We start from the raw sequence: 16,503 nt of genomic DNA, 5'->3' as shown, positions 1-16,503 counted from the left end.
TTTTTATACTTGCATGTTAATGGGACGAGTACATGTATCATAATATATGTACCCGTTGATACCCGTACCCGCTACACTCTAATTTAAATAAAAAAGAAAAAACATGATTAAAACATTAACACCGATTTTGAATGTGTTATTTTTTATCAATTGGTTTAAAAGAAATTTCATTTTTTTGTAAACTGTCATTCAACACTATTTAAATGGTTTATTTGCACTTTGTTTGAAATCTATAAATATTATTCATTATATTTTTATTTGAATTTATGGTTAAAATAAGTTATTAAATAATAATTTTTTCTTTTGTAAATACCCGTGGATACCCTGGATATATGTGGATATATGTAGATATTAAAAAAATATACAGATACCTACATAACGAATATCTAGGCAAATATGAATACGGATAAAAAACAAATATTTAAGTATAATACAAAGGAACTACTACCATACCTTACTTGACATGTTGACATCCTTATTCATGATGTATGGATGTATGATTAATCATTCATTAATTATTTATTACCTTGTGCATATCTCTGACTGACTTGATAGTTAAAGTGTCATCAGAGACACCCCAACCATCCAGACCTAGAAGATCTCAACTTGTTGAAGAAAGAGCAGTGAAGACATCTCAACCAAAAGAATTAGAAAGACAAGTTGATTCTAGAAGGTGAACACCTATCTCCTTGGTGTATCTCGATCTGCAAGAACAATTTTTTATATAAAATTCATTTTTATATATTATTATGAGTTTGACATTTAAGTTAAAATTCTCTTATCATATGTCATTACATCAATAAAAATATAAAAGAAAAAAACATGATACAAAATTATGAAACTACACAAACATGTAAAAAGAAAGTATAAAACATACTCTCGTCTAAACAAAATTAAACACGAGGAATTAAATCTATTATGAAAAACTTTGAACTACTCACAGGTAAAATTACATTATAACAATTGAAGTTAATCTTATTCTCAATTCTCAAATTAGTTAATTTATCGGTGCAACCATTCTCTCCAACAAATATAGTTTGAAATTCCTAAATAAATCTAAATTAATTTTTAAAATAAAATCGTTTGTCTTAAATGTTGTTTAAATTCCAGGTAAGAATTTACTTTGAGTTGAACTCGAGTTAAGAAAAAATATTGTAACTTAACTTTTAAGTTTTCTTAGTATGTGTTGAATTAAAACTAAAAGTTGATTTCGATGTTACAAATAGAATTAAAAGACACCTTGACTTTTTGGGTACGCAACTAACCAATTCTTCCAAAATCATGAATTTTGATTCCAAATTTGACTAATACAGGATTCTTTATTTGTTTTGTACGGTGGAGTACTTCATTTATCTGAGTTTTGTGTGATTGAATAGTTTATTTTCTGGAATTTTGAATGGTTGAATAGTTAATTTCTATGAAGTTTTGTATGATTGAAAAGTTGACTTCTGGAATTTCGAATGGTTGAATAGTTGATTTTCTGTATGGTTGACTAGTTTATTTTCTTGAGTTTTTCTTTTCTTGCGGGTTTTGATGAATGTTTTTTATTTCTCACCTCAAGTTCATGCTTTGAATGTTCAGGTCAAAGGGTTTACTCGGTCTCAATAACATTTATAAATTCATTGATCGTGGCGGTTGGTATTATCAACTTTTGAAAGGGAGTACTTTCCAATTCCCAATTGAAATCAACCCCTTTTGTTTTTAGTTGAAATACATTGCATAATCACATTCAATTGCTTGGTTTATTGAGATTCTTGTATTTTATCTTGATTACATTATCCGACTGATCGTGTATTGTGTTGTTTAATTGTGATATCATTGAAGAAAAGTTGTGTTCAGTGCTTTCTTTCACCATTTGAACCAGAAAATCAAGTTGTGCTGTGCTCCATTTCTCCATTTGAACAAACTTTCAGGAATATCTTGCCATCACAGGAAAATGGTTGATCAAAATAGTAGTTCCTCATGGTTAAAATGCCTGAACAATATGAGTGGCATGGTTATGAGGAACGACCATGGAGGTGTGGCTGTGGAAGTTGGTGGTGAGGAAGGTTATGCAGTGCGCAATGCTCGAAAAAAAGAGTTGGTTGAAGTTCCTTGGAAAGGGGCACCAACCATGGCTCATCTGTTTGAGCAATCCTGTGGAAAACACCACAACAATCCATTTCTTGGGACAAGAAAATTACTGCAAAAGGAGTTTGTTCCATCCAGTGATGGCAGAAGGTTTGAGAAGGTTCACTTGGGAGACTATGAATGGAAAACCTATGGAGAGGTGTTTGCTTGTGTGTGCAATTTTGCTTCTGGAATTATGAAGTTAGGGCACAGTGTAGATAGCCGTGTTGCCATTTTCTCTGACACAAGGGCTGAGTGGCTGATTGCCCTTCAGGTAAATTCCTTCATTTCTTTCAATCATTCCATTTTCTTTTGGTTTAACTGTTCCGCATTCACACATTTTAATGAAAATCTTGCTAAACTTCAGGGTTGCTTCAGGCAGAATGTAACAGTTGTTACTATTTATGCTACACTTGGTGAAGATGCCTTGGTCCATTCGCTAAACGAGGTAAGAAGTTATTATATTCTAAAAATTACAAACTTTTTTAATCAAAGATTAGTATCAAAGGTATCACTGAAACAAAGAGATTCCAACAAAGTTGACATCTTATATAGTTCATCAATCATATGTCTTGTGCCAAAAAAAAAACATACGTCAATCAAAGGGGACTAAACCAAACTCATGAGAAAAGTCAAATAAACCTAAATTCAGGCTAACCACTTGAAATTAATACAGTTTTGATCTTCTGTTTATTTCTAATTCGCGATTTTATTTTCTATGGTTTTAATCTCCTTCTTTTAGAAAACATGCGATTTTGATCTAATCTTTAATTTTGCATACATTTTATTTCTTTTATTATGGCCTAATTGAACTCTAGATCTAACATATTCGTAACGTTAAAAATAATTGAAATAAAAAAATATCTATAGAAAATTGAGGATTTGACCAAAATATGAAGACTAAAATCACGAAAAAAAATATAGAAGAATTAACATATCATTGGTGGGAGATTAAAGAAGGAGCACACTTACTGTTAAGTCATTACTGTAGCTGGTATAAGGAGCATCTTAGAGACTGTATAATGAGCATCTTAGAGACTGTATAATGAGATGAAAATAGTTGGATTTGATGAGGAGGCAAATCCAAAATGGTGAATGATTATGATACTGAAAGTTGTAGACATTTTCTCACTTTTTGCTTTGGAATGTGGACAGACTGAAGTGTCAACTCTGATATGCGAGTCCAAGTTGTTGAAGAAGTTGGATGCAATCAGATCAAGACTAGTCTCTATCCAAAATGTCATTTACTTTGAAGATGATAACAGTGATGAAGATTCTTTCTCAGGAAGTTTGAGCAACTGGACAATTGCTTCTTTTAGTGAAGTTGAGAAACTTGGTAAAGAAAATCCTGTTGAACCAAACTTGCCTTCCAAGAATGCCATAGCGGTTATCATGTACACAAGTGGCAGTACAGGTCTGCCAAAGGTTTGTTTCTTATTCAAGTTTTGTAACAGGTGTCCCTTTCTGTGTGTACAGACCCTTATTCATGTTCTTGATTGATGCATGTTTGCATAGTGCTTTGTTCAGATTCATACTCTTTACAGTCCCAACAATTGTAGTTCAGAAACATGAGTACACTTTGTTATTGGTATGACTTTACTGTCATCAATGACTTTGGGTTATAAAATATCCACAGGAACCATATTAAGATAGTGAATAAATATAAGGAAAATCATCCGTTCCGTGGTTTCCTCTGATTTGACAGGATGTTATGATTACTCATGGGAATATGGTAGCCACAACAACAGCTGTTATGACAGTGATTCCAAATTTAGGAAGTAAGGATGTGTACATGGCATACTTGCCCCTTGCTCATGTTTTTGAGATGGCAGCAGAGGTAATTTCCTCTTAGTCTTCTTCCAACTGTAAAAGTAGTTGATGATATTATCTCTTAAGACTCTAACTTGCTATGGTTGTCCAGTCTGTTATGCTAACTGCAGGTTGTGCCATCGGTTACAGCTCTATTCTGACTTTGACCGACTCATCCAGTAAAATCAAGAAAGGAACCAGGGGAGATGCCAATGTGTTGAAGCCCACCCTTTTGGCAGCTGTACCTGATATTATTGATCGTATTCGTGATGGAGTTGTAAAGAAGGTGTGAATCAAACTACCAAATTAACTTTTTATATATATAGTAAATTGGAAAGAAACAGGTATGCTTGGTAGCCAACTCTAAAAGTGATATAGTACTTCACCAATTCGTTAACTACTAAACTCAATCTCAGCTCATGAATGGTTTATGGTCTGATGCCTTAGCTACTCTAGTTTATCCTTTTACATCAGCAAAGAAGAAGAGCACAGACATCTATTGTAGGCTGCGTATTGATTTTGGTAGCCAACCATATGAATAGATGGTTTAACAACAAATGAAATTTGACAACAAACACATGAGAACTGAGGCTAAATTAACGGATGTATCATGTATTAGGTTTGACAATATCTTGGATTTCATTGTCGTTTTGATATGACTTTAGGACAATTTTGGTTGTTTTTGTAAGAGATCTGAACAAGGTAGAGGGAATAACATACAGCTTTATCCCACTTGATAAGCCCTGCTACATGGATCATATGATGCTATTGACTCTATAGAACAAAGTTCTCAATACATTAATTTATAGTGAACAATTTTATAATGGTTTCTCCTAAACATTGACTCTTTTAGTTCAATAATGTTATAGGATGAAAGGGTTATTTCTTGAAAGAATTAAAGGGAGACAATTTAGCTAGTGGGGGATTACTTGGATGAATACTTTTTTCTTTACAAATTGTAAAAACAAACTGTTTTTCTATCACTTTCCCTTGCTGTTGAATGTTTTATACTGGCAACTAAATAGTTATTCTCTTCCGTGCTCTTCCCTATAATTTACTTAGGTTGAGGATAGAGGGGGGCTTGTGAAGAATCTTTTTCATTTTGCATATCAGCGCCGAGTGACAGCTGTAAAAGGAAGCTGGCTTGGAGCTTGGGGATTGGAGAAGTTGGTATGGGAAACCATTGTCTTTAAGAAAATCCGTGCTGCACTTGGAGGACAACTCCGTTACATGCTTTGTGGGGGAGCCCCTTTATCTAAAGACTCACAAAACTTTATCAATATCTGCATGGGGTAATAATTACTGTCCTATCTTTATACTGCATATTATTAGAACTAACTTTTCATGGATTTAGGTGGTGGGGAAAGCTATCTTCTTTGCATTGGTTGATTTTAATGTGATTTTCTATCTGATAGTAAGTGTAAGATACAAAAACAATAGCAAAAGCCCTATCTAACTGATAAGATAGGCTATATAGATTGCGGAGCATTATTGAGCTTGGTTCAAGACTCAACACTTAGGAATATTTTTTATCTAAGAATAGATATAAGTTTTCTGGCGTAATGTAACATTCAAAAACAATTAATAAAATCATACTTTTCTCAGAAATTTTGTTCTCCTTTTCTCTATTAAATTCTAACGACATTCTGTCCTTTCATATTTTCTTGTCAACAGGGCTACTATTGGGCAAGCATATGGCCTGACTGAAACATTTGCAGGAGCTACATTCTCAGAATGGTACGACCACAAGGTGGGGCGTGTTGGACCACCTCTTCCTTGTTCCTACATTAAGGTACGCTGATATTCCATCAACGAAGAATCAGCGTGGTGTTTTTTCTAAACCCTGCATAATCACAGAAATTGCATTGATTTATTTAACAGTCGTTAATTATTACAATCTCATATTTGTGCATAATTAAACTTTGCGCACAATGTAAGTTGCAGTTAGTAAGTATCACTTATGAGGCTTAAAACGGGAGAAACTTGACTTCTTTAATGTTGTTGTATAGCTTGTTTCTTGGGAAGAGGGAGGGTATTTGACATCAGACAAACCAATGCCGCGTGGAGAGATTGTAGTTGGGGGATTCAGTGTAACCGCTGGTTATTTTAAGAATCAAGAAAAAACTGATGAAGTGTTCAAGGTAATTTTCAAACATTCAGTTATAATTATTTCCTTTTTAATTTTCATTCAAATGTTCCAAAACCTACCTTTTCTGATGTATGCCACATGGATAATTTTTTTAACTTAGCACAGGTTGATGAGCATGGTATGCGTTGGTTTTATACTGGTGATATTGGACAATGCCATCCTGATGGGTGTCTTGAGATCATAGATAGGAAGAAGGATATTGTCAAACTTCAGCATGGAGAATATGTCTCTCTTGGAAAGGTTACTCAAGTTATTCCATGCCGTTCACAAAATTCTAAGTAAATTTTTCAACTTGTACATTAACTGCTCTTTCATTATTTTTCTTAATTGCAGGTTGAGGCAGCACTATCATCATGTGATTATGTGGATAATATAATGGTTGATGCAGACCCCTTTTACAGCTACTGTGTGGCTCTAGTTGTTGCTTGTAATCATTCCCTGGAGAAGTGGGCCCAACAAGCTGGTATTGAGTACAAAGATTTTCCTGATATGTGTAACAAACATGAAACTGTCACCGAGGTCCTACAATCTATTTCTAAGGTTAGCTAATTGTGCATGTTTCCTTGCTTGCTAGCGCATAACCAAGATATAACTGATAGATTGCAATTACCAGAATGAAAATTGGAGATTTTATCATAGTATATACTTCCACGGGTTGCAGTGTTAAGATAGTAAATCATTCATCGACCTCCACCTGAAAACAAAAGATATGCATAAAGTTGGTCTTTGACATGGTATGAAAGCCTCAATTAAATGGTCTGGAGGTTGATCCTTGTTTCCTATAGTATCTATATCGCCTCACATTTATGTTAGGAAATTCCCCTTGGGGTTTCTGTTCTTTTACCTTGATACAGAAAGATTAATAAGAAAATTGCATATTAATAAGGAAGCTGCATCACAGCCAATCAATTTAACTCTGATTGATAATCAAAATTAATTTTTATTATTCCATTAGCATTTTTATTTATGGCATTGTATTTCTATATTTCTATAAATAAGCTAACTCTAAATAGAGTGCAGGCACGTCAATTTTGAATAATGATATTGTAATTCTTCCTCAATTCAATACATCCTACGGATTCTATTCATTCATAGGAATTCCTATAGTTTTGTAGTTCTTCGAATAGTTTTATTCCTAGTTCTACCTACATCATACCTATTGCTAAAATTTGATAATATTTCTTCAGTCGGATGAAGCTTTCATATGTGGAGCTTTTTTTCTGAAGGCTTTTTCCTCATTAGGCACTGCATCTACTTCTTTGTCACCTGTTGGTCATTTAATGAACATAGGTTGCCTCTGACAACGTCTGAAAAGACAAAGTTTACGCTTTGTTCTGTGTTTTTCTTTCACCAACACACTACCTGTTGAGAGAAAATAATTTTTTCTAATGATTATCTTTTTTCTGAAAAAGTATGATGAGGGTGTGGCCTTATGTGCCTATATAAACAACTCTTGGTGTTCATTTTTTTGTGAGTTCATTTTTGTGATTCTAGAGTATTATCTTCCAATAATACATGAAATCTGTCTGTGAGAGAAAAATAAGAGTTGAGAGAAGACAAAGAGTTAGAAAGAAAAAGCACACACAAAAAAAAAAAACTCCAAAACAAAATGATCTCCAAGTTCATTATTCTTAAAAAGTGAACTTTAAACATAATTCGACCGTAATATCTCTAATTGATATGAGATCTCCAACACTCCCATTCTAAGGACTAGACATTTCGAGCATGATAGATATTTGTGATAATGGTCCAATAGGGCCAACAAACTTCACTAGGATAGGCTTGATACTATCTTAAGAAGTGGACTTTAAGTTTGTTGGTGTAGGGTGACTCTAGAAAGGGGGATGAATAGAGTATGTAGACAATTTAAATATTTATGCGTAGATATAAATTAATAAAATATAGATATAAAGGATAGAAAAGCACACAAATTTTATACTGGTTGACTCGCAACACAAGGGCTATGTCCAATCTCTTAAACAAATCACTTAAGTTATTGCATTGATCAAAACCCTTGATTAGAACAAGTATCACTCTCTCCAAGTTATGATGAGTATCAACCTTTCTAGGTACACAAGTATCAGCCTCTTTAAGTTACAATGAGTTCCAACCTCTCCAGATTACAACTAGTTTCAACCTCTTCAAGTATTACCTTCTTAATTTCGCCTTGAGATTAAGAATTCTCAATCAAAATAACAAGAAAAACTCTCAAAATAAGAGAGTACAGTCAAAGCGCACAGGATAAAATTTCACTTTTTGAAGAATATTGTAATGTTTAAGCTCTCAACCCAATTCTCACAATTCACTATTTCATAGATATGACTCTCATAGGTTTATCAGTTGTGTATGTTGTTCACACTCTTTCTTCATTCAACTTTGCATCCTTTATATAGATGTTGAAGTGATAGTCGTTAAGGATTTGAATTTGAATAGCTTCATCAGTCTTCTCCTTGATTGTTCTTTATATGGAATGACTTGGTATATTATTCAATGTAATTCTTCAAGTCTTCAAATATCTTTGGATGAAATTCTTTTATTGTTTTCTTCTCCTTTTTCCTTCAGCACCAGCTTGATTTGGAGTCTTTTTAATTTGATCTTTTCTAACGTTCAATATCTGCATACTTATGGAAACTTTGTGTAGCATAATTATGGAATATCTCATTAGGATTATAATAACTACTAATTGCAATTAAGATCAATTCAATCATAAGTCTCAAAATGTTTATATATATATATATAATGAAAGTTTGATTTAAAAATATTCTATCTTCAAAATATAATTATCAAGAGATAATTTTTAAACGTTGTAGTTCTTTTAAATAATTTGATTTTTCAGTAATCAAATAAAATATTTCTTTCAATTTAAACTAAATATTCAACTAATAATTATACGAAAGAAATAACTTAGGCATAATGATCAAATTGTATTAGGTGCATCTAATGAGGGTAAGTCGTCAGGTTACTTGTGTGATGACTTCACTCGTCTGGTCTGGTCAACGTGACTTGTATCATCAACTTTGACTTGTCCAGTGAAGTTCACTTTGTTTTGACTTGTCTGGTCAAGTCCTTTGACTTGAGACGTCAACTCTTTTCTTCTAGACTTGTGTCATTCAATCTTTATATTTCATCTTATCTCTGCTGATTATGCTTTTGAGAAAACTTGCTTGATACTCGTGAATACACATTGGACAATCAAATGTATAATTACGGTTTATATATGGTGTATCATTAGACAATGTCTAACCAATGTTTCGTCTAATATTTGACATAGTCTAGGGATGCCTTGATCTCAACTAACCAGTGTCTTTTCTGGTTTGATGATGTTTTGTTATCATCAAAACACTTTACGCAAAAAGGGTTTGTTTGGTTTCAACAAAGTCTTCTATAAAACCGATTTATTAGTAAGATTTGTATCCGTTTATATACAATATAATTTAATCATATTTCTAATCGATGTGATATCTCCAAAAATTACTTTCTCTCCAGTTTAGAAGAAAACAATTACTCTGCTATTCTGTCTCATTAAATACATCCGAAATATATATTGATTGGATAATTCTGGAAACAAACACAACCTATTCTAGCAAACAAAACCCAGAGATTGCGGGATTAATATGCTAGTAATAAAACCAAGATATAGCCAATATGGAGACTCCCCTTAAAACCAATAGGAATAAAATCTAAAACATCTTGACACTCTCCCTCAAGCTGGTGAATAAGTGCTTCCCATTATGAGCTTAGATATAATTATCTCAAAGTTAATCTTGTTCAACCCCTTGGCGAGTATGTTTGCAAGTTGTCCTTGAGTATACACATGGAATGCAAATCATGCTACTATCAAACTTTTCTTTGATAAAATGTTTGCCCACTTCAATATGTTTAGCTCTATCATGTTATACCGAGTTGTGAGCTATATGCTAATTGCAATTTTTTTGTCACGATGTTGATTGTTTCTATCACAAACCTATGACCAAACAATTAATGTTTGAATTTTGCTACTGCTTTTGTTATTGTGTAAAATTCCCAAAAGTATGCAGATTGTTTTTGTAATATGGAATTTAACTTTTTGGAGAAAAAGACAATGTGATGATGACTTTGACTTAGAACAACTCCTATTTCAATTCTCAAGGCATCAATTTCAAGTATGAAAGGGTTGGAAAAATTTGGTAGTGTAAGGGATGGAGCTTAAACCATTACTATTCTTAAAGGCTGGAAAGTTTAGCCAGTGATAACATCTCGATAAAATTTGTGTTTCTTCATCTTGTAAACCCATATAGTTACCATTTTTTGTTGGATTTAATGTCTCCTAGAACATAGTTTGCAAGCTAAAAAAGACAGTATACAGGTTGAAATAGTCACCTGGAACATGGTTTGGTAGATTTACCAAAGTCATGATGAGCCTTAAATACAAACAGAGTCAAGGGGACCACACTTTATTTATCAAACATTCTAATTCAGGAGGAGTAAAGTATTGTTGGTCTATAAGGATGATATCGTTGTTATTGGAAATGACAAAAAGAAAAAAATAACAAAGGTTGAGTCAATGCCTTGTCAAAGAATTTGAAATCAAGACTTTACGAAAACTAAAACTTTTTCTGGGGATTGAAGTAGCTCATTCCAAGAAAGGGATTTTCATATCTCAACAAAAATATATTAATGACTTGCTACAAGAAACATGTAAAATAACATGCAAACCAACAAGCACTCATGTTGATCGAAATACAACGTTGAGAAGTGCAGAGGATGATGTTGTTATAGATATAGAAATGTGCCGTAGACTTGTGGGAAGACTTATTTCTCTATCTCACACTAGGCTAGATATTGCTTTGTTGTGAGCCTCGTCAATCAATTTATGCACCAACCAAAGGGAGCACGTTTATAAGGTTCTCTCATAATTGTCCAGTATTTGAAAGGGACACCAAAAAGAGAAATTTTGTTCAAAAGAAACAAGAATGATAGGCTTGAGGCATATATTGGTGCTTATTATGAAGGTTCAGTTGTGGATAGAGGCCAAGTACCGGATATTCCACCTTCCTAGATTGAAACATAGTAACTTGGATTAGTAAATAACAAAGTGTGGTAGCTACGTCTAGTGTTGAAGCAAATTTGAGCAATGACTCGATGAATATGTGAACTGTTATGACAGTTGGAAGTAGGATGAACCTATGAGGTTATATTATGAAAATAAATCAACAATCAACATAGCTCACAACCCAGCACATGATAGAACTAAACATATCGAAAAGGATAGACATTTTATCCAAGAAAAACTTGACAATGACATGATTTGCACTCCATGTGTGTCTACAAAAGGATAACTTGTAGACATACTCAATAATGGATTGAACAACAATAGCTTTGAGAGAATTATATCCAAACTAGGAACGGATAACACAAACTTGAGAGTGAGTGTCAAAATATATTTTAGGAAGTTTTAGATATTATTCCTATTAGTTTTAATTATGTATATTTGTTATATACGGTTTTTATTACTAGGAAGTTTTAGATATTATTCCTAGTAGTTCTAATATATTTGTTATATCTGGTTTTTATTACTAGCATAATAATCCTGCAATCTCAATGATTTGTTCCCAGAATAGGCTATTCATTTTTCCAAAATTATCCAACAAATATATATATATATATATATATTGAGATATAATAAGAAAAAAAAGAAATTATTTTCTTCTAACTTGAGAAGTATGATGAAGCTTCCATTTATCATCTAGTTCTTCATCATCTGTTGCTCATTTAATGAAAATAGGTTGCGTCTTATGTGTCTATGTAAGCACTTTTTATTTAGGATTCTCTTACGGTAATATGAAAAACTTTTCTTCTTCATTTTCTCTGTTCCATTACAAACTTTTCTACGTTTACTTTGATTTAGTCTCCTACATTGCTAAAGCTTTAACACCTATCATTGTTTTGACTGGACATTATTTCCGTTGATCTGAAGCTTGACGGATAAACTCTGCAGAAATTATATTTCGATCTTCCAAACAATATAGTTTTATTTATGATGCAACAATAAGTAGGAAATTATAAGTTAATAAGCATTGTGTATTGATGATTAATGGCTAAACCTTTATTCATGTCAGGTTGCAAAAGCTAAAAAGCTGGTGAAATCTGAAATTCCTGCAAAGATCAAGTTGCTTCCGGATCCATGGACACCTGAATCTGGATTAGTCACTAATGCTCTCAAGATAAAGAGAGAACAGCTGAAAGCCAAATTCAAAGATGATCTTCAGAAGTTGTATGCATCAAGTCTTTAATTTTTTTGTCAACATATTGTGCAGTGTAAGTTATGTAATTTGTTTTTTCTTTCTAAATCTGAAAGTAGTGTGTTAGTGTGTGTATTGTTTGTAAATTGTAATATATATTTCATATGGCACAGCAAAGACATGCATGATACAGTCATCCAAAGTGCAGTAATGGAAAGTAATTATATGAGCAATAATTTCACTCTATAAATAAGTTATACTGATACCTAATGTTTTTGTTTCCACGAAATATTTCTTATTATGTTTACATTAACCTTAAATAGTGATAGATATTTTTGTTTTTTACCAACCAAGTAGTTATGATATCATAACACATAAAGGTGAGCTAGTTCTCGAACTTCTTTTTTGTTAATAATACGAACACATTTCGTAAATATTTTATTCCCGAAAGACTTCCAACCTTAACATGTCCCTCCTAATCTGAAATTCCCAGTCTGGGTATATTTCAGAATACCCATTCGAAAAATAAAAAAAATTGTTCCAGCAATGGCTATGAGCAACACCAGCCACAAACGATGTCTCTTGTGGTGGCAATGTAGCAAACGAAATGGAGATGGAACAGCTGAAGGAGAAGCGACAAATGGAAAACGATTGAACGTTATATTGAAGTCGTATACAGAATTTCAGTTGTCATATGTGAAATACTTTTTTTGAGAAAGGTATTTTACATCATATTAAAAGTTTAAAACATGTATATAGTCTAATGGCTTATGTATTAAGTGGCACTTAATATGAGAATTTTCGATGAGTCCTTGATAAATTTTATGATTTATTGAACATTTAATAAATTTTCATTTTAATTGACTTTCTACCGTTAAATTTTTGTGTTAAGTATATGACGTGACTCTTAAGTAGTCGAACGATTATATCTCGTTAGATAATTTTCTTAGATTTGTTTTTACATGTTATTTTTATTATTTTATAATTTATAATTTTATAATTTTATGATTTTATAATAACTTGTAATTTTATATTTATAGTTTTATAAAATTTTAAAATAATAAAATAACATATAATGAAAACTTACTAGTATAGAAAATGAATATTACATCAACTTTTTTGGGCATATTACATCGATTTTTACACCGATGTTGTATGAGGCGATGTAATAAGTGTGAGACCTATTACATCTGTAGCTAGAACCGATGTAATATCACATATATAACCCCAGTTTACTGAAAACCACTTTAATAAAGAGAATCATCAAATAGAGAAAGGAGATATTACCTTATGTGTGACCTTAGTCGATGTAATATTTATTGTTGTTTAAAAAACAAAGTAGTGTATATTAAATCAATTGTGACCATAACCTGCACAAGACTATTATGCTAAAGGTTGTAGACAATTCAATTACTTTATGTTTTCTAATAATACTTAAACATCAATAATTGTCCTAAGGTACAATAAATTACTAAAGCATATCAAAACTATTATGCTAAAGGTTATGGCCAAAATACTTAAACACCCAAATAAAACATTCCTAATGGTTATTAAAACTATTTTTTACGCCTAAAAAATATCTTATCCATACCATGTGAATTTCTTCAAGTTTGTTTGTTCCCAATGGTTTGACACCCTAAAAAACCTGTAATATGGAAAATACATATTAATTATGTTATAATATAGCATAGGAAGCAAAGTTAAACATCGATAGTTAAAGAAACTCTTACATCGATCCGTGAATCAATAATGTTAGCACAAACTATGGTCCACATTCAATACATAATGTAGTATCCACACTCAAAGCTTCTACATTGCTTATTGCACTAATATATGAAATTTATCAAATTAATATATGAAAAACTAAGATAAATTAGTTGCTAATATATGGATTCAATGCAAACTACGTACCATAGGATAAATCCAATCAAAATGGGATGAATATGTCGTGGATTTACCATCTAAGACATCATTGACATTAATAGCACTAAAAATAGAAGTTATTAGTAATTTACAACATAATCACGATAAAACTAGTCATTTACAACATAATCATGATAAAACCCATTACTTTTGTAGTTAACACATAACTTTGTATTAAAGTTTTCAATTCTTTGCTTGGCTCCTTATGCAATGAACAAAACCACACGACAATATGGTCTATGGGACAAACAAGAATCAATTGCCAATGAGACCTATTAAATAAGGATTTTAGTTAGTGATTTGGATCTAGATAGATAATAACTAAAGTGAGTGAGTTCAACTTATGCATGGAAATAAGGGGCGATGTAAATTCTTTTATTCACAATATACATTCAACTCTTGAGATTGAGATATGGTTGAGAGGTTTACAACTTCACCATACTAGGTCCACGTTGAATAACTCTTTAAGAAATCATCACAAAGAAGATATTCTCTTAACTAAATTGGTTGTCGTCTCCCATTCAAACAATTAACAAAGGAACATTAATATTTTCCATTCACAATTCTTGCATTTCATTGAGCAAATTGTAGAAACTCTTCAACATGATTTTCATACATGTCACCCAACTTCGATCCATTATTACACAATATAAGAACTCATTTATGGATGCATTCAATCTCCCAAAACTGTCCCAAATGGACAGTTCAAGTTTAGCATAATGATTTTCTATATGCTTTCTTTAATTTTAAAATAATTAAAGATAAAAGTACAATTCAATCTTTACATTGAATCTTAAACATGAAGTTAAGGCCCAACTATAACAATGATACTTAAAATAACAACTTCTAAAAACATAGTTGAGGGTCGAAATCCCTCAGACTCCACCAACATGTTCAACATATAATGGGTAATGCACAATAGAGGTAGAACAACACTTAATGGAGCCTCCAACAACCCAAGCGAGGGCGATAACAGCCAATGGATGGGGCCCAAGCAACGACAAGTGGCAGTAGCGGAAAAGAGGGTTTTTGCGAAACAATTGAGGAGACCACCAATACAGGTAGAGGAACCCTAAATGGACCACCCATTAACTTAGAGGAGGACAACAACAACAAAAATGGGATGGAATTGCAAATGACGACAACGAGATGGATCCCTTTTTTGAAATCACCCCCTTGGAGCAATGCACAATGTGAAACCACCTCCTTGGCGTTGTTGTAGTGGTGTGGCAGCGTGGTGAAATGAGAAACACCCAGTCCTTAACAATGACGAGGTAAGTGAGCTTTGTGAGGGCTTCGAATGGAGGACCACCAACGGTTTCAAATGAAGGACCCACAACGACTTTGAATGTTTAAGGTGCAAATGAAGGAAGAAGAAAGCGAAGAAGAGGAATGAAGTGCGAAAATGAAGAAGAAAATGGGGAAACCTATCACACCTTGGGGATTAAAAGTGATACTACATCGGTTCCCTTGAATAACCGATGTAATCGAGTTAAATTTAAAATAAAAAAGTCGGGTTTGATTTTTTTTGGCCCACTAATAAGTGAGTCGGGTTGGGTTGGTTCACTAAGTGACCAACTTGTGGTGGGCCGGGTTAGGTCGGGTCGGGTTACCTGATTTGATAACTTTACCATGCAATCAACTACATCGATTTTTGTGTAAAGGATGTTATATCCTGTTGTTATATCATGCTTCTGGACTAGTGACTCAGGAATGTGATATGAAAAGATAAGAACTACGACAATCACTTAACAACCATATCATCATTCAATTAATAGTTAACAAAAACATTTAACAACATAGACTCAATTGAAAAATATAAATTTATTGAGTACTTAATAAACCATAAAAATTTAACAAGAATAGGAAGTTCTTTTACTTGAACAGAAATATATTTTTTTGTCAAACAAGATTCCGAAATAAAATGGAAGATAAATTTTTGGTACACAATATAATTATTTACATTGAAAAAAAAATATAACTGGAAATTTTAGTTTTGACTTAATTATTGATATGTTTAATAATTTAAAGGGTTAAATATGTCTTTTATCACATACCTTTGAGTGAAATTAGAATTAGTCTCTTCGAAACTTTGGCCCAATTTAGTCTCTAGCTTTAAAAACACATGAATTTAGTCATTTTAACTAACTTTTGTTAAGTTTATTTGATGTTTCAAACGTGTTTCATGGTAGCATTTGAGTTGTTTACACCATTTGGCATATTTATGCTTCAATGTTGGCTTAGAAATGCATTTGAAATGTCAAATAATCTTCATAATGACCAAATTCTTGC

The 16,503-nt window shown here is 32.4% G+C and overlaps 1 protein-coding gene across 4 annotated transcripts; it reads left to right on the top strand.

The window, feature by feature from the left end:
• The first annotated feature begins 1,163 nt into the window (after positions 1-1,163).
• On the top strand, positions 1,164-12,521 carry LOC114188740 (long chain acyl-CoA synthetase 8-like). Of its 4 annotated transcripts, none has more exons than XM_028077374.1 (12): positions 1,164-1,252; positions 1,582-2,383; positions 2,477-2,557; positions 3,265-3,534; positions 3,815-3,946; positions 4,031-4,204; positions 4,981-5,210; positions 5,593-5,710; positions 5,928-6,059; positions 6,173-6,307; positions 6,401-6,607; positions 12,166-12,521. In XM_028077374.1, exons 2-12 carry the CDS (start codon positions 1,937-1,939, stop codon positions 12,337-12,339), a joined length of 2,100 nt encoding a protein of 699 aa, XP_027933175.1. In that variant the 5' UTR covers positions 1,164-1,252; positions 1,582-1,936; the 3' UTR covers positions 12,340-12,521. The 4 variants fall into 4 exon arrangements, with proteins under 4 accessions (XP_027933175.1, XP_027933176.1, XP_027933173.1 ...); XM_028077375.1 differs by lacking the exon at positions 1,164-1,252 and adding an exon at positions 1,316-1,330; XM_028077373.1 differs by lacking the exon at positions 1,164-1,252 and adding an exon at positions 1,351-1,482.
• Positions 12,522-16,503: the final 3,982 nt, after the last annotated feature.

The sequence above is a fragment of the Vigna unguiculata genome, chromosome 6 (assembly GCF_004118075.2).
Source record: "Vigna unguiculata cultivar IT97K-499-35 chromosome 6, ASM411807v1, whole genome shotgun sequence".
In the NCBI taxonomy this organism is placed as follows: domain Eukaryota; kingdom Viridiplantae; phylum Streptophyta; class Magnoliopsida; order Fabales; family Fabaceae; genus Vigna; species Vigna unguiculata.
Note: the sequence above shows the minus strand (reverse complement) of the source record. Positions and strands in the feature narration are given on the sequence as shown.

Excerpts from the sequence above, each read along its gene's own strand:
- LOC114188740 (XM_028077374.1), top strand. The coding sequence starts at position 1,937 with ATGGTTGATCAAAATAGTAGTTCCTCATGGTTAAAATGCCTGAACAAT. Across the intron at positions 5,711-5,927 it reads TTCCTTGTTCCTACATTAAG|CTTGTTTCTTGGGAAGAGGG; the intron begins GTACGCTGATAT and ends GTTGTTGTATAG. Across the intron at positions 6,060-6,172 it reads AAACTGATGAAGTGTTCAAG|GTTGATGAGCATGGTATGCG; the intron begins GTAATTTTCAAA and ends AACTTAGCACAG.